General features: G+C 43.4%; 1 protein-coding gene across 9 annotated transcripts in view; it reads left to right on the top strand.

Moving 5' to 3' along the window:
- LOC149343853 (uncharacterized) overlaps positions 1-24,908 on the top strand; it is a 29,932-nt gene extending 5,024 nt beyond the window's left edge. For 2 of the 9 annotated variants that reach the window (XM_089546080.1, XM_089546074.1), the window contains 21 exons: positions 2,261-2,474; positions 6,856-6,930; positions 6,996-7,107; positions 7,165-7,196; positions 7,962-7,994; positions 8,184-8,216; positions 8,315-8,359; positions 8,926-8,970; positions 9,054-9,077; positions 9,768-9,800; positions 9,909-9,950; positions 10,812-10,844; positions 11,675-11,719; positions 11,840-11,872; positions 11,994-12,041; positions 17,037-17,242; positions 17,306-17,465; positions 18,767-18,875; positions 23,627-23,703; positions 23,793-23,855; positions 24,687-24,908. In XM_089546080.1, coding sequence (XP_089402206.1) covers positions 2,261-2,474; positions 6,856-6,930; positions 6,996-7,107; positions 7,165-7,196; positions 7,962-7,994; positions 8,184-8,216; positions 8,315-8,359; positions 8,926-8,970; positions 9,054-9,077; positions 9,768-9,800; positions 9,909-9,950; positions 10,812-10,844; positions 11,675-11,719; positions 11,840-11,872; positions 11,994-12,041; positions 17,037-17,242; positions 17,306-17,465; positions 18,767-18,875; positions 23,627-23,654 — 1,350 coding nt within the window. In that variant the 3' untranslated portion in view covers positions 23,655-23,703; positions 23,793-23,855; positions 24,687-24,908. The remainder of the gene's footprint in view (positions 1-2,260; positions 2,475-6,855; positions 6,931-6,995; positions 7,108-7,164; positions 7,197-7,961; positions 7,995-8,183; positions 8,217-8,314; positions 8,360-8,925; positions 8,971-9,053; positions 9,078-9,767; positions 9,801-9,908; positions 9,951-10,811; positions 10,845-11,674; positions 11,720-11,839; positions 11,873-11,993; positions 12,042-17,036; positions 17,243-17,305; positions 17,466-18,766; positions 18,876-23,626; positions 23,704-23,792; positions 23,856-24,686) is intronic. The other 7 variants (XM_089546075.1, XM_089546077.1, XM_089546081.1 and 4 more) reach the window with 7 other exon arrangements.
- Positions 24,909-25,223: the final 315 nt, after the last annotated feature.

Raw genomic sequence — 25,223 nt, 5'->3', positions numbered from 1 at the left:
GTTTGCTTTCTCTTGGAATCCACTGCGGTACCCTTAAGGACCAGCGGTTATCTGGCCTTCGCATTACATGCCCTGCCCAAGCCCACTTCTTCCTCTTGTTTTCAACTAGGATGTCATTAACCCGAGTTTGTTCCCTCACCCACTCCGCCCTCTTCCGATCTCTTAAAGGTGCACTGAAGAGGATTCTGAACTTGTCTTTTTGCCGCGGAAACTCGATCTACACGTTCCTAGCATTCTTAGAAACTGCAACTTATTGCCCTGTATGGCCGATTCACCTAATTAAATCGAATTAACGTCCGGCTCCCGCCCTTTCTTTTAAATTCTGCCTCGTACGATGGGCGGAGTCGACCAACGCGTGAAGTTCCTTTCAGCCAGCTCCGTGGAGGCTTTGCTTTCGCTTTATTTTGTTTTTTAGCTTTCCATGAATAAATAGTTTCATTCGCAGATAATATAGCCGCAAAATAAGCCCGCAGAAATAAAAATACGCGCGGACTATTTGCTACTACGGACTACTACGTATTACTCCGCCGATGGCAGAGCGGCAAGCCACCACGGGACTGGGTGAAAGGCACTCCACGCGTTGGTCGACTCCGCCCACCGTACGAGGCAGAATTAAAAAAAAAGGACGGGAGCCGGACGTTAATTCGATTTAATTAGGGAAATTGGCCACACAGGGTAATAAGTCGCAGTTTCTAAGAATGCTAGGAACGTGTAGATCGAGTTCCCGCGGCAAAAAGACAAGTTCAGATTCCTCTTCAGTGCACCTTTAACGTTACACCTATCATTTTCCTTTCCATAGCTCGCTGCGTTGTTCTTAACTTAAGCTGAACCCTCTTTGTTAGCCTCCACGTTTCTGCCCCATAGGTGACTACCGGTAGGATACAGCTGTTGTATACTTTTCTCTTCAGGGATATTGGTAAGCTACCATTCATGACCTGAGAGAAGCTGCCATACGCGCTCCACCCCATTCTTATTCTTCTAGTTATTTCCCTCTCATGATCCGGATCTGCGGTCACTACCTGCCCTAAGTAGACATATTCTCTTACTACTTCCTACCTCGCTTCCTCGCTACCAATGGCGAACTGCTGTTCCCTTGCTAGGCTGTTGAACATTACTTTGGTTTTCTGCATGTTAATTCTTAGCCCCACCGTTCTGCTCTGCCTGTCTAGCTGATTGATCATGCTTTGCAGTTCTTGTCCCCTGTTATTACTTGTGCCAAACTTTGTACAATGGACTGCCCACTGTGATTAACACTCTGTTCTTTTTCTCATTGTACGTACTATCGCGCTCAATATGAGTTGCAACGCGCGGTCATCGACCAGGGCTCGTTCCATGGTGTGCCTCCTCCAAACAGTCGCTCGGAATTCTGGGAGAAACTTTTTCCTGGGCGGGGGAGCTGTTGTTTCCTGGAACAGCAGTTTCTCCCAGAATTCCGAGCGACTGTTTGGAGGAGGCACACCACGGAACGAGCCCCGGTCGATGACCGCGCGTTGCAACTCATATTGAGCGCGATAGTACATGTTCAAATGCTACGAACTGGTTACCACCTCAGATAGCAGTACATATTTTATTTGGAAGAATAAGATCGGAGACCTTTCTTCGCGCCGGAAGTGTTTTCGACTATGTCTTTTCCACAGACTGTATCACCATAACCCCCTGTTAAAGGATCATCTTTTTTCGAGCCCTTCATACATTTCATCCCGTTCTGATCATATATTTAAAGTCGGTGTTCCATTTTCGAGAACCAAATTGTGTCATGATTCTTTTATTCCTAAAACCAGCGTTGACTGGAACGACCTTCCTCCCCCCATCGCTGCCATTACCAATGTTGAGAACTTCAAGAAAACTGTGTTTTCTGCCATCATATAACTTGTTTTGTATAACTATGCACTGTATTTTTTTTGTTGTACCACTCCTTTCTGTAATGCCTTCGGGCCCTGAAAGTATGTGAAATAAATAAATAAATAAATGTGCGAAAACAAACTGTATGGTATAATCTGGTGAATCTTCATACTTGTTTGCGTTTGTGATTGCTGGATTATTACTGTACCATTGTCTATAATTGTTTAATGAGTGTTTTCAGTGTGCTTGCTGAGGACATTAGTGATACCCCTGTCATTTAACCTTTGTCTCCATTCCCTCCACACAGGATTTGTTGTCCCCTTGCTGTTGTCTGTGAAAAACATGTTTTCTCTTGAAGACACCAAAGTGATGTTGCTTGCATTAATTTTGTTTCAACAGATTCTTTTTTCTTCCACAGGACATGTATGCTGTGGTGCATTTCTTGGAAACGAACAGTATGGCTGTGGTGGCATCAAACTGGCTTGTGGAAAACGAAACAAAATGCCTGTGGCCAAAACGCCTTTGGCCTCCAACAGAGAATAGTGGACTTTTCGAGAAGTTAGTGAAAGCAAGAACTCAACTTGACACGAATTCCACAGAAGCATATGATGTCAAAATCATAAAGAAAACAGGTATGACACTTCAGGTGCTCGGTAGATGTGTTTATGAGTTGTTCCCTTGTGTGATTTGCGGTGTGAAAGTGGAAAAATAAATTGCAGATTCGAAGCCGTAGATGTAACTGCAGTAGATGTAACTGCAACATTGCTTAATTGACACACTTTTCTTGTTTTGAAAAACATGTCTATCCTGTGGATAGGATTTAGGGCCTTTGGCCTGCGGTGAGCGTAGTCAGACTGATAATGATATTATTCGTAAGAAAATTTATCATGTGAGGTTATTGGCTCTGTGCCTAACCATTTCTTGTGCAAGTAGTGTAAAAGATAGTGTTAGGGTAATGAGGGTTGCACCATATGTCGCCTTCAGGTGCTGCGTGTGCATTTGTACACGCACCCTGAATGCTGTAAAATCCCCATATAGGAGACGCAAGATGCAGATATGTCCGCACTGTATTAAAGTGCCAAAATGTGCAAAATCGTCCACAGAACGTCTCAAGCTAGGGATTTGAAATAGTTACCAAAAAAAATTAGCTGTGGTTCGACCCAGCTGAGCCTAGTAAAACGAGTGAAGGCTCTGTTAAGCATAGTTAGACATAGTTTAGCTCTGATTAAGCTTTATTGCGTATCAGTCGTTTGGCTTGGACGGCGACGATGTATTGTCGAAGCACTAGTTCCAGTGTATTGCTCATCCACGGCTCTGTGTGAAGGTAAGCACACACCACGCACTTTTATGTAGAGAACGTCGCGTCACACAATTTCCGGCAGTTGTGAGAGTGCCATTGGCTTCGCATATGCAGCTGTGGCGAGGCGCAGCAAGTCACGTGATTCGATAGTTGCGAGACTAGCGTCGTCAGCTCAATGCACGCAGCTGTGGCGAGTCACGGGGCATGACCTCAGAGCCAAGCCTCCACTCCTTCTGGTTTGAAGGTCAAATTTCGTAGCCACACGACCTTCAGCTTTATACAAGAGGTATAAAGCTTTCGCTCTAAGAGTTTGTTTTTAAGGTGGACGCCTCTGTTTTACAGTATGTTTGGTATGGCTCCAGTCAATACACACATTTTGAGGGGCTTGTTTCGGAAGATTAAGTGCTTTAAAATGTGTGAAATGTGCTGATTTGTTTACATGATAAGTTCTTATGATAGGAATGGGTCGAGAACTATATAATTGAAACCCTAAACTCACTGTTGAGTCATTCAGTTATTTATTCATAATACCTTGCAGGGCCCTTAAGGGCATTGAGTAAGGGGGACAAAGGTTGACAAATCTACAAGAAACACTAATTAATACATGAGATACAAGGGAATAAGTAAAAAAACTATTGTACACTACAAAACTTAAAGCCGAAAATGTACAATGTGGAATTTGGAAATGTGGAGTATACAGTGTGGGAATTTGAGGTCTTGACGTGAGCTGTAGATAGAATTAGGCATCAGGTGGGATGGATATTTGTTCTGTGCAGTGTGGCTGCATGCTTCTCAATATAATCTGCGAATTTTAACGTTCTATTCCTATTGGATGGTACCGTAAAACCTTGTTGATACGTAAAAAAAAAAAAAAAAACTGTGGGAAAAAACGTAATATCCAGGAAAATGTTTGATGCAAACCACCTAATTTTGGTAAATGAAGTGTTCAATGAGGTACAAGACATTTAGTGGCAATTTGACTTCATAAAAATGTCGATTAGTCGAAAGACCTGAACAGATCCTTTTCTAGTGCTCGCAGAATTCAGTCCGCATTTGCGCTTTCTCAAGCGTAGAAGGAAATTCGTAACGTATCCGGTCAGTGGACGGAAATGACGAAAGTAACTGGAATCTCCTCCTCGTCACTTTTCAGTGCTTTTCCCATTTGCACCGCAGTTTTGTGGAGAAGCCACCGCGGCGGCTGATTGCCACGTCGTTTCTACTTTTTAAAGGGAGACTGAGGCGGTTTTCGAATCAGCTAATTTTTTAGGGTTTTGAAGTAGTGTCATTGCTGATCACGTCTGTGAAATTATTTTTTCGATTTTGGCCAAAACAGTGGTGCAATCACCAATTAAAAACGCGATGTTTAAATCTCCCGCGCTGCGCGCTACCGCAGGAGAGGAGAACAGCGGAGAGGGAAACCTCGTCCATGTCGGCCAACGTGACGTCACGTTGAGGAGCCGGGGATACTTCGGCGCACCCGAGCGAGCTTTCAGCGCGCGTTGTTTCTCGTGCTGCATGTGTTGTTCCTCGTACTGCGTGCGTTGTGACTTACAAAGCGTGTCAGCCGACCTTGAGAATCAGATTCAACATGAGGTACTACTCTGCTTTCGTGTCCACGAACAACTACGCCCGCGACTGTGTCGTCTTCCACTGTTTTCCGCAAGATCATACGCTCGCAGCGCAAGCGCTCGCTGCTTTGACGAAGAATTCAAGCCGACCAAAGCAAGCGTACTCTGCTCGAAGCACTTTCGTGAGACCGCCTACATGCAGAGCTTGTCCCTAATGTGATCTCTGGAGATTTCGGTCCCGGCTGAACCATGACGCAGTTCCTTTCATTTCCTCGCGCATGAGAGGCGTGTCACCATTTCGAAGAAGCGCCTCTTCTAAAAGCAGAAACATGCTCACTAGAAACACGCCCCTGCAGAAACCTAATAGAGGCTCAAGCATGTGTTGCTCTTCTCAGCTTATAAGTGCGGCCAGACCACCTGAGGCATGCTCAGCAAGGCTCGGTTAGTGATTTTGTACTCGGTTCGACGTGTCCAAGCAAGCAAGCAAAGCAAAACACAATAAAGCAAAGCAAGCAAGCATTGAAGCTCTTCATATGCGGCATCTCGTTTAATTGTATCTAAGCGATTAAAATGAAAGCGTTCGACGTTCTGATTTCGGATGCAAATTTAACACAGAAATGAATGCCAACGAAGTTTTTGCATAAAACATCATGTCTCGCAACCTTAGTCGGTTTCTTCTTCAAGTTGTGGCAGCAAACAAGTTGCAGCTAGCTTGGCTTACACACATATAGTTGGCCACTACTTCACTGAACGTAAACTGCAAATCTAGGAAGGGCGAACGTTTCCGAGGCAGCGATTAATATTTTCTGGCATCTGCTGAACGCGCCATGAGTGAAGCAGCAGCCTTGTGCGCGTATTTAGCTTGGTTTCCAGTGCACAATGATTCCTTCAATATCCTGTGGTCACATGCCTCGCAGTGCTTGGCCACTGCGCTTCGCTAATTTTGACATCAGCTTTGTGCTGCTTCATCGTTTCCTTGAAATACTTTCTTGCCCCAACCTACGCCGGGTAGTGAGAATAGGATTTTTTGTACACAGCGCTTTGGGCCTTTTCTTTAGGATGACGCTCTTTTGGGCGAGCCAGGAGGCGTCCGGTGGTGGTAATTGATTTGAGTATTGTTCGCACCCCTTCCTTTCCGAGAATACCAGCCGAGGTTGGGCTGGCACCTTTTACGCATGATCTGCGTACGTGTCTTTCACGCTAGCGTATGCTTGTGCTAGGCGTAGAATTTTTTGCTCGTGTCTTTTTTGCTTTCAGGTGATACGTGGAATGAACAAACTGTAGTATCCTTTTCTTTGGAGGTCAGTAAAAAAAATAGTCGCCATATTCGCTTTTACAACGCCACGGAAAGCTGCGATCTGCACTCAGCGCAGCGCCGGATCCGCATCGGCAGCTTCTCCAGTCCTCAAAGTGACGTCACGACCTCGCTTGACCAATCACGGGCGGCGGCGCGCCGCGCGGCGTGCCCCGCGGCAGAGGCCGCATATTTCTGCTAAAAAAGGCAATTCGCGCTTGTTTTTGCCTGATTTGGATGCGATATTCGAGCATACAGCATGAAAAACTATAGGACGCCGCTGCCAGCCTGATTTTCAAAAAAAGTGCTTCAGTCTCCCTTTAAGCACCGTTCCCAGACCCGGCCTGCTTGTATGTAAGCGCATCGCTGTCCCCGCAAAAATGGCTGTCTCGGATGCTAGCGCGCCGTTTTTATTTTTGCTGTTGTTATTGGTAGTGGTGCTTCGCCTCCTTGCTCCCAGGTGCTGCAAAGAAGCCACCATGATGGGTTACTGGCACTGCATTTCAGCGCTTTATGTCGCGTGCTCTCATAATCGGCCCACTTGTATATGCACATGTGCTGTTGTTCAATAAACGTATCACACGACTACAATTTGTTGAAATTTTAAGCTTAGTAGCTTTGAAATCATGTTATCTGTGAATGTATTAACCTGGAAAAATATAGTATGACTCTATGGGACATTTCGAGCGTACGAACCGTGAAATCGTATGAACCGGGAGTGTATCAACGGGGTTTTACTGTAATTTGTGCCTGAAAGTGTTATCTGACACTGCAAAGTTCAATCTCTATTGAGCAAGGTGTGATCCTAGGCCTCAAATATATACAGTGCAGTTTTTACATGTTCGTTGCAGCATCTTATGATGAAGCAAGTCGAGGGCTGCCTAAAACAGAATGCACTGACACTGAGAACACAGCCACGGGCAAAGGTTTGTATGTTATTCTTAATTATGCTAAGGCTACCTTGGTCTTCGATTTCAATCTGTTCTTGCAGAGAGGAAGAGAGGCAAACGCCGAAGGAGAGTTTCGAGGACGCGTTCATCAGATAAATCTGGAACGGAGGATGAGGAGTTGGAATCACCTGAGGCATCTCCTCGCTTGCGAAGGTAGTACACTGTTGAACAGAGTGCGGGACAGAATTTACATTTTTGGGGATGTTGCAGGCGTGCTCTGACGGAAGGGACCAGAAGCAATGGTAAGCTTATTTGTGCTTGGGATAACTTGTTGTGTACTGGAAGGAAGTCTGCTCAACTTTTTGCTGATATATGTATGCATCAAGGATGACTAAAATAAACATTCTTCATTATGGCTGTGTGTAGACGTAAAGTGACGTTCGATGACGTGCCACGTCACACCAGCGGTAACTCAGGACATACTACGTCCACCGCTTATGAACGTGGGTGGCGCTGATGAACACTCTCAAGGTTAGGTAACATGTACACATAAATACCCCCGAAAGCAGAAGGTCAGACAGCCGTCGCCGTAGCTCAGCGGTAGAGCACCGGACGCGTATTCGGAGGTCGTGGGTTCGGATCCCACCGGCCGCATGTGGTTGTTTTTTCTTCTGCTTTTCTAATCAATTAGCTTTAAGCGATGACATATTCTTTAATATTCTAAATTGATCAACACCACAAAATGAATAAATAAATTTAAAAAAATCCCCTGTGCCCCTTGGTTTCTGTGGCTGTTGGCTTCTCTCATATTTATAGGTTAGTCAGCTGAGTAAACAATTGCAGCCTTTATGTGCCAGCTGGGTAAACAATCGTGGCCCTCATGTAGACATGTTAAAGTTTTTTCCAAGCTTTATTGTGCATTTGTTCAAATCTCCCCTACTGGCTTTTAAATGCATTGCACATTTGCTTTGGAAGGTTTGCAAAGTGACTAACTCCTTTCCTTCAATTGGATATTAACTGTTAGCCAGGCATGTTAACTCCTTTTGGGTTGCTTGTTCCCTGTGCAGGAAGTCAGCGTACAGCATCATTCCCCAGTCCAGGTAAGAGGTTAGTCACAGGTGCTGTTTGACAAAGACAGGCATTGTGCACATTTTTGCATATGCTTTTTAAAAAAGCCTTGCAGTGCTGATTAAGGGCAGACCAGTTCGTACAGTATTGTTTCAGCAGCTTTTGTGCAGATTAGTGATTTTGTATTTTAACCCTTTTTTTTCCCACGGATTTCCTTGCAGATCTACCACAGCAGGCTGCTTTTGTGCTTCAAGGTAAACGCAAAGAAAACAGTTTTGTCACATGCTCTTAGCTGAAACTGGCAAGGATTTAAATGATTATCTTTTCTTATTCTTTTTATGTGTTGGTGTAGGAAGCTCCTTGCATGCAACCTCCCTGTCTGATCCACACAATACAGGTAAGAGGTAACATTTGTGCAATGCTGTTTTATGTAGCTTTTATACACACTGGCAGTTTTATATGTTGTGTTGATTTTTGTACAGAACATTGCTACAGCTCGTGCATGATTGTATAGATTGCTTTGTAGCCGTATGGCTGCGCTTGGGTGGATGTTATTGAGTAATTACTCCCTTATTACAAATCTACTCCACCTTGGGGGATTCCCCTAAACATTTGACTAACTTTACTAACACTGTTCCCACTTCAAGTTATTGGCCAATTCGCCCTCGCCCTACCATAAGCTTGCCGTCCCTGTTAGCTCAGTTGGTAGAGCGACTGCTCCGCTGATGCGGTGGTCCTGGGTTCGAACCCCGAACCAGGACGAATTGTTCTTTAACTGCACAGTTCTAAGAAAGCTCTGTAGCTTTTCTTTGTAGCCGTATGGCTGCACTTGGGTGGATGTCAATGAGTAATTGCTCTCTTATTGTACAGATAATGAAAAAATCCTTCTTTGTGGTTTACACTTGAGACGATTCCAGTGTTAACGTGAGCATCTGGACTAGTGTTTCGTGTGCTGTGGTGCAGGAAATCCCTCACGTGCAGTGTCCCCGTGTAAGCTGTGTCATACAGGTGAGAGAGCACCTGCTTGGCAGATCCAGTTTCAGGAGCTGTTCACAAGCACCTGTATTCATCTGTTTAATTTTGTCTTTCAGATCTGCCCGTGTGTGACTGCGGAGGTAAGTTTCAGAAGGCCACTTTTCCTCTGTTATACCTTGAAGTGATGTTGGTTAGAGTCACTGGATAAGTCTCCGCACTGCCAAATTTGCAAGCTTCATGGCTGGCCCTGATTGATGTTCCCGGCATTCCAACCACATACGTCTTCCCTGTGTGTCTGCTTTTGCAACATCATTATTATCAGTGACAAATTGAACTTGTGTGTAGTTGGCGCAGTTAACTTTTAAGGTAACATGAATGGACACTCAGTAAACAGGAAACTAATTTTTTTCACTTGTTGAAGGAACATCTTACACATGTATGTGGGTCCCATAGGAAAGCCCACAGGCTTTGGAAGCTCGCTGCTCTATGGGTGTTTAAATAATAGCTTATGCCACAAGCCGCCCTGTTGCAAAAAGAAAAAAAGGTCCTTGCAAATTGTAGTGTTTGCTGTTATCGCAACAATGGGCTACGGCAGCAATATTTCTTCCAGACCCAGCGGCACGGGGAAAACTGAAAACTTATCCGGTGACTCTACTGTTGGTCACTGCCTATATTTTTTGTGCAGTAGTTCAGTAACTGGCCCAGATGTTGCGCATTTTTTCACCACCATTCTATAGTTAATAGAAAGACTGTTTTTAATATTCTGCAAGTATATGTACCTGTTTTTTTGTGTGTGTGTGTGTGTGTGTGTGTGTGGACATTTATTTCAGGCTCGCCACAGGAGCAAGTGCGTCTTTCTGAAGGTAAGCTACTAAAGGGAACACAGTGTAGTCCTTCACAAATTCTTGTGGAGACAGTTGCCAAGAAGGACAAATCGTGTAATGCTGTAAAAATGTGCTTGTGATTTGTAGGAAGCCACCAACATCCAGTGCCTGTAGCTGTGTCACGTGCAGGTGAGAGTTTGTCTGCAAAATGCTGCTCAGCAGTCTTTCTGTGCATGCCTCTGCGATGTCTTCCTTTGTTCGAGTTGCGTTTCGTTTACTGAGCAAGGCTCGGAAAGAAGGCAGTTTATCTGCAGTGTTATATACTGGTACTAGAGGCAGCTCACTGTCTTACAAGAGAGGAGGCAGCTTACAAGACAAAAGGGCATAATATTCGCGTCTTGCCTGTACTCATTCACGGGGCAGAGATGTGCAAAATTTTATTTGTAACGTTAAGAGGCAGGAAGAGAACAGAATCGCCCATAGAAAAAAACGCGAAGTTATGACATCTTAATCAAAACCAAGGAGAAATGGGTAGGGCATGTAATATGAAGGCAAGGTAAACTAGGATTATTTAGGGTAACAGACTGGATTCCAAGCAAAGGCGAGCGTAGCAGGGTGCAGCAGTGACTCAGGTGGGCGGATGAAATTGTGCAGTTTATGGGCATAGGGTGGCTGCTCCTGCCACTGCACAGTGTTAATCGCAGGGATATGGTTGAGGTCTCTGTCCTGCTGTGAAACTAGTTGGGCTGTGATAGCAGGAGGCAGTGAACATAAATAACGAAGTCATGTGATTAGCTTTAGTAGTGCTTTTCGATATCCCGTAGCTGTTGCATTGTTTCTTTGCAATGCATGCACACGAATCTGCCCAAATTTCTGCTTATAGTTAGTGTTTATAAGTGTTTATAATTGTGCCCACCCCTTATCAGAAGCCAGCGACAAACAACGCCAGCAACCTCTCCATGTGGCACAGATACAAGTATCTTTGTGAAAGGCACAAATTCGACATCTGGTGACATGTTGGTGTTTTCTCATGTCTCTTATGCCTTGCAGGCTCGCCGCAGGGGCTCTCATTGGAATTAGAAGGTAAGCTGCTGGTTGCCACGCATCTTCAGATGTGTGCGCACTAGTGTCTTTCTAGCTGGCTACTAAGGACTTTTTTCATGGACAGCTCCATTTGGGGAGAAATTTAAATTGGCCTGTATCAATAGATTGCTGCATTGTAATGATAAAGGGCCTACTTTCACCGAAAATGAAGCGTTTGTCTCCTAGAAAAGGCCGAAAAATTGAATGCAGATATCTCCACCACCTACCTATTTGACAAGCAAACTGTAGTTACGAATGTTGCGCGAAACGCTTTCAAGAGTTGCACCTGTGGAGCTAGTACTGAGTGACCGTGCCCTCCCCCCCTCGCCTTTCCGAAGAGAAAAGTGGCAGCAGTTACTCCGCATGCCCCAACTCGCGAAGGAAACAGTGCAAGATATGTGTACAAGTTTCTGAAAAGATAAGATAGATGATGGGACTACCCCAAGCATGCCAGCTTTGCATTATGGCATGCATTTTTGAATGCAGATAGGTGAGTATATGGGTACATGACACTGGTAGAAAGAAAGGCAGAAACGTACCAGTTTATAAATTACACTGCTATCCACTGTGGTGTGCCTCGTAGGTGGCACTGTAGCTTTGGTGTATCCATTAAGCACCTGCAAGACCAAGTTTCCCTGTTGATTCTCGAAAAACAGTGGTGGCATCAAACTTGCTTGTTGAAAGCTGAACCAGATATGTCTTTGGTCATCAGCAAAAAATACTCCGGTCATTGCTGATGCATAGATTGCATGCTGCTTGCCGATTGGTTTGAGTTTCATCTTCAAAAGTACTACATACTTAAAATAATGTGCTGGAGTTTGTTCTTTCAGGTGAAAGGAATGGAACTCCACTGATTCACATTCCATGCGATGAAGGTATGCAGTGGGTCTAACTTTGGTTCATATCTTCATTGTAGAGGTCTCTTACAACCTTTTTTTTTATTTGAGGGTTCTTGTTTAGTGTGCATAAATCAAAAATTTCTTTTTTCTGTGTAGAGCCTGTATTGCCAGCACATGAAAATTGCCGAGGTGAGTCAAGGTTGTCCGTGCCTGCATGCCAGCGACATGTTTGTACAGGGCATTTCCAAGAAGAAGAAATGGCTGTATGCAAAGCCTGTATCTTGTATTTATTTTTGTCTTTAACTTTTAGGGCATGACGAGGACACACTGGCATCTCTTGTCAGAAGGGAGATTGCATGTAAGTACACTCCGAGTGGTGCTTCTATCTGCTGATGTGTTGGGCCACTATTAAGGCGGAAGCCTTTAATGCCTCATTGTTGTAAGCAGGAGTTGTCGATAGAAATGTCATGCTTTTCAATTGATCGAAAGGGTCGTGACATGACAGCGCACGAATTTCAAATTGGACCAATTGTACTTTGGCTAGTAACCATGCAACCAATTAAAGGGACGGTTAGTGATGCTCCAAGTAAAATAAATAAATAACACCGAGCAGTAAATTGGTCGAGTTGTGGAATTGAACCAGGGTTTCCACAGTGCGAGACGAGCACGCTAACCACCACCACCGTGCCAGCTTGATGGTTTGGAAAGAACAAAGGCGCGTCTAGTGAAACGGTGTCTTCGTTCACTCCCATCTTCCTCCCTTCCCTTACGGCGAGGCTCTGGTGTCCACCGAGATATGCGAGACAGATGCATTTCCTTCCCTCAAAAACCAATACCGACGAGCAAGGCGTAGAACCGAACGGGTGATGGCATTCGGTGGACTCCCTGGCAGCGTTGCAAGACGCTGTCGCGTTCCCCTCTCAGAGGCAAAGCTTAACATCTTAACCACACATCAGTGACAGAAGCAGCAACACTGCGCTTAAGGCTTTCACCTCACTGCACTTTTGGTCAACGAAGCGACCCCCCTGAATTTTTTTTTGCACATAAGTGTATCAAGGTCCCTTTTGTATTATTATTTTTAAACTTCTTAAAATGATCTTTGGTCTTTATTAATTCTTTAATGAAAAACAGTTGAGTTTTTGAATCTGCCATATTTTAATAGTCACACAGCCTTATTGTGATATGTGGTAATATTTAACACTCAAATCTATTGTTTGTTGAATGAGTCCTTTTGTTCAGTGTGCATCTTCAAGAAGTGCTTTCTTTAACTGATAGAACAAGTAAAAATACAAGGGCTATTATGTTTCTTTATTTCTTGACCTTTCCAAAGCGTTTGCTACTATTATTCATAACATAATATTTGGTAAATTAAATACCAGTGTAGATATTGGGCTAGCTTTAGCACTAATTCATGGCTGTCTTTTGACAACATTCTGTTGTTATTGTCTAAAGGTAGCATGGATTTTATGAAGTGTCAGAAAAAAGGTCTATTGTGGCCTTGAGATAAAAATGTGTAATATTTTCATATTGCAAATCACGATTGCTGCCACCTGATCGATACCCACTAACTCTGAGATCATGCTGTTGATCATATCTCTAGGCATTCAATTATGGAGGCATTGGAATTTCAGTCATTTTAACTTGACAGTAACAAGGAAAGCTGCTTATAGTAATAAGATCCTAATCAGTGATTTTTTATCTTAGTCTGCAGACTTCATGATCTATAAATGCATTACATCCATATTAGCTATTGTTGGTCATCCTGGCGAGACACCCCATATGTTTCACACCATTGCAGCACCTCTAGAATTATGCGACCAGGATCGTGTGAGTCAGTAGTCACACATCTAGCACTTTATTACTCAAGAGTCAATATGTTCTCAGGCTATTCCGCTACACAAATTCATTAACAGGAGGCTTTCTTAATTGTTACTTAAAACCAGTCAACTACCCTAATCGAACTGAACAGGTTTTGCATGTCATAACTCCTTATTACCTACACTGAGAACTAATTTTGCCACATCAGGGAACTGCTATTTTAGTGTTGAAATTAAAACGTGCATGCTTTTCTTCATTCCGTGTAAAAGTTTCTTATGTTTTTCACTTTGGGGACGCACTAAAAAAAAAAAAAAGGCGATCAAAGTACTTCGAATACAATTTTCAAAATTCGTTTTTACCGAAAAAGGGTCATTATCCGTGTAGCATGAACACCACAACTAACTAACCATAGAGTATTAGCTACACTCATGGAAAGAGGAAAATTAAAAAGTGCGCGAGCCATGGGCATGGTGTCACCGTGCTGTGTTTTTGAGGTATTGGTCCGCTATGTTACATGGCTCTGCAGACCAGGAGGCCGAACCTCCTTGAAAAACGTCGCTAGCATAGCTCCGTTCACTATCATCACTTGCCTAGGGCAGTTACTTGGCTTAGTAGGTTTCTCCAGCGCATATAGGGACACTGATTTGGAACCATGCATAAATATTGCAAAAAACATTATGTTCGGGCTAACATGACGGTTAAAGGGCAGTCCTGTCACTGCCATCATCACAGGGACCACGTGATGTCCCAATTCCTCTTCCAACCGGGAGCAGCAACTTAAGAGAGTATAGACGCTTCATTTTTCATTGATTGTTTTCCTCTCTTTAATGATGCGTAAGACATTAGCATACAGTAGAATCATGTTAAGACAAATTCACAGGATGAACAATGTGACTCCATTGGTTGGTTTCTCGTAGGACTCAATGTAAAAAAAAATTCGTTTAAGACAAAACAGTTTCTCATGTCCTTTGGTTAGGTTTGGTTCATTGGGGTTTAACATCCCAAAGCGACTAAGGCTATGAGAGACGCCGTAGTGAAGGGCTCCGGAAATTTCGACCACTTGGGGTTCGTTAACGTGCAGTGACATCGCACAGTACATGGGCCTCTAGAATTTCGCCTTCAAAGAAATCCGACCACCGCGGCTGGGATCGAACCTGCGTCTTTCTTTCAGTCCTTTGGTTAAGAAAAAAATTTTGCAGCTACTGCAAGCTATAGCGATCCTGTGTAACGGCACTCACACAGGGTGTCTGCGTGGCACTATCACGAGGAAAGAAAAAAATATTTAAAATGCTTCTGCCCAAGAGAGCACACCCCGACAAGGTGGCTTCCGCGCACCTTCGCGCCAAGCTGTGGGGAAGCCATCTGGCAGAGTGTGTTGGGGAGAGGATTTCTCGCCGGTGCGGAAAAAGCAGGGGATCATCACACCTTAGCTGGTGCAGAAATCTGACAGTGAGATCTCAACATAGCGTGCGCATCATGTGCTGCACGTTGCCTCCCACTAACTAAAAGGCACATGTGTGTGCCTGCCCATGGAGTTGGTAACAACTGTGCTGCAGAAGAAGTGAGATGATAGAGGCACGGCTACCTTGCTGGGCACGTTCGTAACGCTCTGTGCAGGTTGGAAAGAAAATAATAATTAAAAAACTAAACACCATTAGCACCTGCTCTGGGATACTGTGACGAAGAAAAAGAGAGTAAGAAAATAAAAACTAGATCACTGCCATTTTCGAGTACATTAACGTGACCTTGTTTCATGCTCTGTCTTCAGCTCACTTTGTGAATTGCGCAGTAAATGCTGTATTCGAAATTAATCTCTCTATTTTATTCGTTTTCCTAATGTGAAGTATATGGACGCACCCAGCATTTTCACATATCTTTTTTAGGTGCACTTCTGTTAGGGTGAACAAATTTACTCGATCCTCTAAGTTCGTCTTAAAAGGAGTCTACTGCACATGGATCACCGCATGGCATTCGCCTATGACCACTAATGTATAATTGGATTTCTTCTGTCGCCTGTTGCGATTTCCATTTCAAATGCCGAGCGATGGCTGTGACGCCAAATGTTTGTATAGGTCGCGTGAAGCATTGAACAAACTACAGTATAATCGCTGCTTCTTCACTTGTTGTGTTCAAGTTTATTTATTTATTTATTTGTTTATTTATTCACATACCTACAGCACCCTTACAGGCATTATCGTAGGGGAGAGGGAAAGAAACAGTTGAGAGCACGGATGACAATATCAATTCAGTTGTGAAAGACGAAGAATCAAAACAAAGAAAAACGACATTTGCAAGTCTTTCACATGATGTTGGCACCTCTGTCACACTGTAGCGTGGAAACTGGAATAACATGCAGTTGCAAGAAGCAGTTGTCAAAACTCATATAAACAGCACATTTTTAAGATCTGAAATAAAAGATGAAGGAGTCCCTGCGACAGTCTCTTCTGGCAAATCATTCTACTCGTATATTGTCGTAGGGAAGAAGCTGTCCTTCAATATGTTAATCCTGCAAGAAATTTTGTGCACTTTTTGGGAATGGTTTTTGAGGCAGGCTGGCTTTAGCGTTGCAGCGAATTAAAACGACAAACCAGTGACTATATCACAGTTTTTCCCCATGCTTCACGTGACCTAAACAACTTTCGGCATCATAGCCATTGTCCAGTTTTTGAAACCGAGGCAGGTGAAGAAGAAATTTGATTGTAAATTATTTAGCAGTCGTAGGCGAATACCACGTGGTGATTCATGTACAGTAATGTCTTCCGCTTCATTTGCAAAGAAGGAGACATGCAACTGAATTTTGGTGTCCGTACTCCTTTAAAGATATCATGTCAACCCAACTTTTGGGAGTCAACTTCTGGTTGGGTTTCTTTAGTGGCTCTAAATATGATCACTTTTGCGTTAATTACTTGTTAGTAGAATGCTCGGGCTGAAAAAAGAAGATTAATGATGGCTTCTAACCGCACGGCTACGCCACATTTTAATCCCCCCCCCCCGCCAAAAAGACTAATTCAACCATTGAAATTTGTGTTTTTCGTAAAAAAACAATAGAAATTTGTGTTCTGAGCTTAAATACCAAGAATAGTTCAATGAATTCTCACGAAATAAAGACCGAAGAGTCCACCCTATACTTGTACTTTACTGAAATGGCGACATTAACTGCAGTGTATATTATGCTCGTTATACTAATTAGAAACAGGAGGTCTTCTTTTGAGTCTCTGACCCTGGGACCTCCGTCTGTATCTGCTATTCCCATTCTATATGCCTTTTCACTTTGTCATGAATGAATTCAAAGACGAAGGGAGTGTTGGGGGGGGGGCTTTGCTTTTCCTTTATTTGAGTTATTTATTTTTCATTTCCCCCGGCCAGCCTTCATACATTTGAAACAGTTGTGACTTAGTGCTCCAAAAAAGTTGCGAAACATTTGACACTACTAACTTTATGCAGTGCGTTGTGTAATTATTGTTAGTACAGTTGCTCATTTTTCTTGTTCAGTGTTTCTGGTGGGCACAGCGCTGCATTTACTTTTTTGTTTCAGTGGCTACACAAAACATTCTCAAGGAGATCGCTGTCGTAAAAGAACAGAATGAGCAGATCCTGAGAGCATTAAGCCAGCGGAATGGAGACTCGGCTCTAACTGGAATTGAAGAGCCCGTTTCTGCACAAGTTTATCCTTTGGCTGCTGTTCACGAGGTTGATGAATTGGAGAGCACCCTGAAATCGGCACCAGCCCGCAGGAAGCTGGTAAGGACTATTTATTGTATATTTGTATTTTGCAAGGGATGATTTTTGCCCATTTCCTAACAGTGCAACGAGCTGTCCCTCATTGGTGGAACCAGCGTGCGTGCTGTGACTACAAACATCATGAAGCACCTTTTTCACGACTCCCTCGGTGTCTTGTATAGTTTGTACGGCCAGAAAGGGAAGAGGCGTCTAGTCAACACCGGGCTGTACCGGGTAATTGTAGGTAAGCGACTCCGACGTTAATGTTTCCTAATTGCAACACTTTCAGCTTGTAATTTGCCTGCAGTCGACTTGCGTTCTTCGTTTCATATCTTGGAGTAAATATTTTAAAGTGCCGCCTACCCTAAGTTGACAGTTTGTCGCTATAATTTGACACATTGCTAACCACTGTAACCCAGTTTTGTGCCCCCGCCGCGGTGGCTCGGTGGTTACTGCGCTCGGCTGATGACCCGAAAGACGCGGGTTCGATCCCGGCCGCGGCAGCTGAGTCTCGATGGAGGCGAAATTCTAGAGGCCCGTGTGCTGTGCGATGTCAGTGCACGTGAAAGAACCCCAGGTGGTCGAAATTTCCGGAGCCCTTCACTACGGCATCCCTCATAGCCTGAGTAGCTTTGGGACGTTAAAACCCAATAAAACCCAATAAACCAAAACCAGTTTTGTGCACGCCAAAGTGCGCTGTTGTCGTGTAGGCATTTCAGCTGCATGTTTGCGTGTTTGTCAATGCTTTCATTTTAAGGCAGAAGCCTTTAATGCCTCATCGTTGTAAGCAGAAGTTGTCGACAGAAATGTCACGCTTTTCAATTGGTCAAAACGGTCGTGACGTCACAGTGCGCGAATTTCAAATGGGGCCAATTGTACTTTGGCTACTAACCATGCAACCAATTAAAGGGATCGTATAGTGATGCTCCAAGTTAGTGGGACTTACTTAACCAATTAGCCTAATTAACCTTTCTAGTCAGACCAGATAAATAAATAAAACTGAGTAGGAAATTGGCCGAGCTCGGGAATCGAACCCCGGTCTCCGGAGTGCGAGTCGAGCACGCTACCACTCCGCCATGCCAGCTCGATGGTTTAGAATGAACAAAGGCGCGTCTAGTGAATATGGTGTCTTCGTTCACTCCCATCTTCCTCCCTTCCCGTTAGGCGAGGTTCAGGTGTCCACCGAGATATGGGAGACAGATACATTTCCTTTCCTCAAAAACCAATTTACTGAGGAGCAAGGCGTAGGACCTTTCCTCAAAAAGCGTTGCATTCAAAGGGCAAGCATCGCGCGGAACGGGTGGTGGCGTTCGTGGGCTGCCTGGCAGCGCTACAACACGCTGTTGCGTTCCACTCCTAAAGGCAACGATTAAGCGTCATTAATTGGCAGTTAATTTATGCACCAACAGAATGTGAAGCGAACAATCGCGTAGCAGAATGCAGCACTCAGGCTTTCGCCTTTCACCACTTTGGCCGCTAAAGTTCCTCGTAATTTTTGTGGTGCAGCCTGTGCTCACCTGTTTTGCTCGACCTGCTCGTTTGCAGAAACTGTCCGAAGAAGCACCTGTCCCGCCTCGGCATCAGATGAAGAGATCAATGCTTCAATCATGGGCTGGCTTAAAAACTGCCAAGCTCGGCTAAACACTGCAAAAAGGTGCATCCTGTGCATTATTTCATAACGTGTCCGCAGCTGTCTGTTTCAGTGCACATTGCTGTGCTTCTCTCTTTCTCCCACCGTTCCCAACCTTCGTCTCTTCCTTGACAGTGTAGTTCAGGCATTCACATGGAGTGAAGCAGTTATAGTGCCTTTTATTTATTTATTTATTATTTCTCAAAGGTCCCTTTCGGGACATTACATGAGGGGTGGGGATAACACGGCAAAAAGAAAATATTATACATTAATAAGAAAACGGACAAAATTACATTGATGAATGGGCTTCCTCGATGGTGGTCTTGAAAAGTCGGTGAATCATGATGGTGGCCACTTCAGCAGGGAGGTTATTCCAGTCACGGGCAGTCTTTAAGAAAAATGATCGCTGGAATGTGGTGGTATGGGCACGTTCAGGGTAAACAGCGTTCGGGTGGTTATGGCAGGAAATGCGATGGACATGTGGAATTAATTGGTTGGCTTCGGGAAAGTTGTGGAAGAATTTGTGAAATAAGCAGAGACGTGCTGCGTTCCGACGGGTGACTAGCGTAGGCAATTGCAATCGTGATTTCAGACCTGAGATGCTGGTATGATAGGAGCAGTCAGATGAGATTAAGCTCGCGGCACGATTCTGAACAGACTCAATGGTATTAATTAGGTTAGTCTGATGGGGATCCCAGACAGAGTTAGCATATTCAAGTTTAGGTCTGACGAAAGTCTTGTAAGCGAGCGATTTGAGAGAACTTGGTGCTAGAGCAAGGTTGCGCCGAAGATACCCTTTTCTTCATATCTTCCTGTGTGTATGATGACCTTCAATGGCTCTTATATGTCAACAGAGCTTTCTTTGTTTGCATGTATGAATTTGAGATATAATTTATATCCAATTATGTTTTGATTAGGCATGGAAGCAGGCAGCATGTTCAGTTATTGTGCTAATGGTACAGAAGCACTTTTATTACTTCATAGAAACCTCCAAGCATTGTAGCTATAAACCAAGAGCCCAAACTAGTTAACTCTTTTCTTACTGTGGAAAAACAGTTTCAGAGTGGTGTGCATAAAGAATTTATTCAAACATAAATTTTAGAATTTTGCTTTATTGCAGCACTTCATAGTTTAGATAATAGAAGTTTCTTTTGATGGCATAGATACATGTTGCTTTTGAAGGCAAAAAATTTTTTGATTGGCAAAAATTGATTGACTTTCAGAAAAATGAACTAGGTGTATTTATTCAGATAATAAGAGAATATAGCTAATAAGTGAATATAGATAATATAGATAATAATATATAGATATATATATAGATATAGATAATATATTTAGATAATAAGAGAGTATAGAATATAGAGAATATAGATAATAAGAGAAATTTTTTGATCGGCAAAAATTGATTGACTTTCAGAAAAACGAACTAGATGTATTTATTCAGATAATAAGAGAATATGGGTTTTTCAACCCCCCTATGTAATGCCTGTAAAGGGCCTTTAGGGTATGTGAATAATAAAAAAAAACATATAGGATATACATTTCATGTGTTACTGTATGTCAGAAAAGAGCATTTAGTTACAGAAATCTTCATGACAAACCTTCCAATCAGTACTAAAAAAGCAAGCAATTGCTTGTGCAAAGCGGTTTGGGCTACTCCATAGTGCATTGCCAAGGTGGATACCAGGCTGTCTTGGAGAAATCATGATCCGTATCACTGCTGGGGGCAAGGAACCATTCAGAACATGTTGGGTACCTTAAGAGAAGCTCGGAAAGCAGCGAATCTCCTTGAACATGGTGAAATCAGAAGTTCCAAACGGCTACCCATTGACGGCTTGGCAGACCAGTCATTACAGTCTGAATTAAAATCATGTAAATGGTTGTAATTTATTTCATGCATTGTTGTCACTTCAGTCTAAAAGTCAAGTGTGGATGCTACGGAATCGCGAGAACGGTGGCTCCGCATAGAGAGATTTCACAGGAAGTTTAACAATACTCCCTCATGCGGCTGACAAAGAAGCTAAATCTAAAACTGAAGCACGGTTATTTTTCAACATGCTGGATGATGCTTATATGTCGAAAAATGGCCACGGTTATGTCCTGTGGGCTGTTTCACGCCATCGATCAAATTTATTGGTTCAAATTGGCGCCGTGAGGAAAGCGTTAAGGTGTTCAGATTATTGTATAGCACTTCACTAGGAAAATATGAGACATTTAATAACCCGTTTCATTACATTTACCATTGGAGACAAAAGTCTCCAAGAGCCAGCGGCACTAATACTACAATACTGCAGTCGAACCTTGATATAACAAATATGGATATTACGATTTAGTGGGTATATCAGACTCTTCTTAAGTATTTTTAACAAGCACAGGCAATTTCTGTCTTTTATGTTGAGCGTGGTTGGCTGTGAGACGAATAAATCGAAGCCTTTAAACATGCAGTGAAGAGGAATCTGAATTCGTCTTTTTTGCCGTGGGAACTCGATCTACTCGTTCCGAGCATTCTTAGAAACCTCGATTTATTACCCTGTGTTGCCGATTTCCCTAATTAAATTGAATTAACGTCCGGCTCCCGCCTTTATTTTTTTTTTAATTCTCCCCGTACGGTGGGTGGAGTTGACCAATGCGCGGAGTGCCTTTCAGCCAGCTTCATGGCGGCTTGCCACTCTGCCATCGGCGGAGTAAAACATAGTAATCCGTAGTAGCAAATAGTCCACGCGTATTTTTATTTCTTCGGGCTTATTTTGCGGTTATATTATCTGCGAATGAAACTATTTATTCACGGAAACCTAAAAAACAAAATAAAGCGAAAGCAAAGTCTCCACGGAGCTGGCTGAAAGGCACTCCACGTGTTGGTCGACTCCGCCCACCGTACAGGGAGAATTAAAAAAATAAAGGCGGGAGCCGGATGTTAATTCGATTTAATTAGGGAAATCGGCCACACAGGGCAATAAGTCAAGGTTTCCAAGAATGCTTGGAACGTGTAGATCGAGTTCCCGTGGCAAAAAAGACAAGTTCAGAATCCTCTTCAGTGCACCTTTAACACCAAGTGGTGTCCGCTCGGATGGCAGGCAGCAGGCTTCACCACAGTGCACAAGTGACTGGTGGTGACGCAGCAAGTGTCTGTTAGCGCTTTTATCGTGTTATCTGGAACAGCGCCTAGCAGCGGGGAGGATTGGTAGCTCGGCAATTGGCTCGCTTTTATTGTTTATTTATTTCGGCATACTGTCAATCCCTTTTTGGGATTTTTACAGGAGTGGACAAGAACATATGGCATACAAATTCAGTGTCACTGACTAAAGTTTGAAGCTTAACATAGGACAGTGCACAGGCAACTCATGAGGTGTTTGCAGACAAGAAAATAATCAAGTCATACAACAAGAATGACACTTGCGTATCATAAATACATGGGAAGAAAGCACAGTAGTATAAAGTAAAAAAGAAAGAAAAAAAACAGTCATGCCGAGGTAAATGCAAGAGCAGAGCTCTCAGCTTACTCCTTTCGCTCCCATCAACAGCACCTTGGAAGCATTGGCAGGGACGGTTGTAGCCGTGTAGCTTGCACTCATACACACCATTTGGCACGTGACATGACTGTGATGCAGGGAAGCCACCCTAGCTGTTGCGTGCTGGCGGTGCTGTGTGGAGAAGCCAGTCTAGTGCGCTTGTTTTTTTACGGCCTCCGTAATTGCCATCAGTGCCTTCGAAATGGTGCTAAAACTTCTAAAAAGGTCTACCTGCTTCTCCAGTAAAGGTCACCCGAGTTGACGTTCCTCCACTGACTGAATTGTGCTGCTCTTGCGTGCGTTGTTGACAAAATTTTATATTACGAATTTCGGTTATATCGAACTAATTTACCAGTTCTCTTTAACAAGGTGCGACTGTGTTAGCTGGTGGCTAGAGACCATACTTGAGTGAATTAAGTTCCATTGTTGGAAGACGTGGCACTTACCATATAAACGCATGTAAAGGTTGCACCAGTGCATGGGCTGCACCCCATTTTCCCGAAGGAAATGTTAAAAATAAAAATCCGTGTAAGGGGCCGACCTCTCCACCTTTCCCTCATTAAAATTCCTTTCTCTCTCCGTGTAAGGGCCGCACCCGAACTTTGCCTCCGCGATCAGTTCCGGCTGCGAGCAACGGTGCACTTGATGATCGCAGAGGTCATGCACGCGCCATAGCCTCCGAGCAGGTGATCTCAGAGGCCATGCACACGCACAGTAGCTTCCAAGTGCCGTCCATGGGTGGCGCCGGAGGTCGTAGTCATCATCATCATCAACAACTTTTATCTTCGCCGCGATTTTCCGTTATCCTCATCGGCATTAGTATCGCCAGCTCCTTTTTTTGGAGTGTTTGCTCTAGTTGCAGTGATTGTGGCTTTCGCGCGCTCAGAGCACGCACAGCACCAGCTCAAAGTTGAAATACTCTGCGAGTGACAATTGAACGCAGAATAAATGCCTCTCATTGCCTGATTGGTGTGTTTTTACTTTAAAATTTTTTTTTTTTTTTTTTCGTATGTTGCGTGTATGGGCTGCACCCCGAAAATTGGCCTTAGAATCTGGAAAAAAAAGTGCAGCCCTTACACTCATTTATACAGTATGTGCCTAGATCACTTTTCCTAGAAACCTTTGTCCCCGACAGTACAAACTACCATGGCAGCTTGAAGCACTTCATTTTTAACGTAGCTGCTGTGAGCTGTTTCATGTATCATTAGCCCTTTCATGTGTTTCTGTTTGCTCAAACTTATGTGAGCATTTTGTATTCTGCATTAGGTCTGGCACCAGTCAAGAGGATGAATAACACTTTCGAAAAATCACTTAGGTGGGCTGGCTCCTCAAGTTCATAGTAAGTAAGTGTATAGCCCACAAATGCCACTCACTGCGACATTTCATGCAATGGACATGGTTTCTTTATTTGCGAATTCTTTTGCCCCTACAGGTTGGACAAGTTTTGTGCGTGTTGCATGTAACCTTGTGACATGCCTTGGTCTTCTGACCCCTGGTAAGGCATTGAGTTGCACATGACTGTGCTTTTGGTTCACGTCACATTTAAGCTATTGCTCGCTTGTTTGGGGAACAACAACGATCGGTAACACTAACGCAATTTTCCTTCTACAGAAAAAAACTCTTCGTAATATTGCTAATGTATCGTACTACCATCCAACAGAAGAATTGTTTGTGAAGTATAAAATAATAAAAGCAAAACATTATCTAGAATTTCGCTTACTGCACACTTTCTTTTACGCAAATAATGCCCTTCAAACATTTTTAAAGAACACCGCAAGTTTACGTAAACAAAAAAGCGATGGTCATACTCGCAGTTGTGACAGATGGTTTGTACCACACCGCCGTACCGATTATCTCTGTCAGTCCCTACAGTACCTGCTTCCATTTCTTCTGAACGATTATGAAAATAAGGATGTATATTTCGAGACCTACAGTAAAAAACAACTGCGACAGTATTTTGTAACCCACTAAACAACCTGTGTACAATAATCATGCTAACTTTGTATTAAAGTACGACTGACATATGTCAATTGTCAATTCCGCTATGTTTTCTGATGTTCAGGAAGAATTGAAGCTGAACGCCAATCACCTGAAATTTTCATGAATAACGATTATCTTGTTAGTTATTATACTCTATATTTGTTTGAATGATTGTCTGGAGATGTGTACTCACACTGTAATATAGTCTGTAACCACTGCTGCCTTGTATGGGCCCCCAGGCACCTTTCAAGCTGTCGTAGAACAGCTTTTTCGCCTGGGGGCCTTCAACCTCAAGTTGAAAATAAGTGAATTGAATTGAACTTAATATTTTTTTTTACTTCTCCAGGCTCCAGAACAGAGCTGAACTTGAGTTCTCCAAGTTACCTCCTGGCCGTACCATCGTCACACAAGAAGTGACTCTGGCGTTATCTCTGAGTTGCGCTGCCCGCCTAGCACCTTGTAATTTTAACAACATTGAACCTGTCAAACAACCTGTTTTAACAACAACCATCATTAATTTGGCAGTTGGTTTCTTGCCTGCATTGAATGCAATAAACAGTAGTAACATTTCTTATCTCACTTAGCATGTGCATTTATGGCTGCTGGGTAACAGTTGTTCACTTCTTTTGATGTGTGCTCACTGGCCTCATTATTGAAAATGAAGAAAGTCGATTTTGAAGAATGAACTTTAATGAAGTTTAACAGAGCTTGAGTTTAAACGCTTGTTTGGTTTGGTTTGGTTTATGGGGTTTAACATCCCAAAGCGACTCAGGCTATGAGAGACGCCGTAGTGGAGGGCTCCGGAAATTTCGACCACCTGGGGTTCTTTAACGTGCACTGACATCGCACAGTACATGGGCCTCTAGAATTTCACCTCCGTAGC

This window comes from Amblyomma mixtum, chromosome 5 (genome assembly GCF_055824585.1).
Source record: "Amblyomma mixtum isolate Tamu chromosome 5, ASM5582458v1, whole genome shotgun sequence".
Taxonomy (NCBI): domain Eukaryota; kingdom Metazoa; phylum Arthropoda; class Arachnida; order Ixodida; family Ixodidae; genus Amblyomma; species Amblyomma mixtum.
The sequence above is the reverse complement of the archived record's forward strand: the minus strand, read 5'-3'. Positions and strand labels throughout refer to the sequence as shown.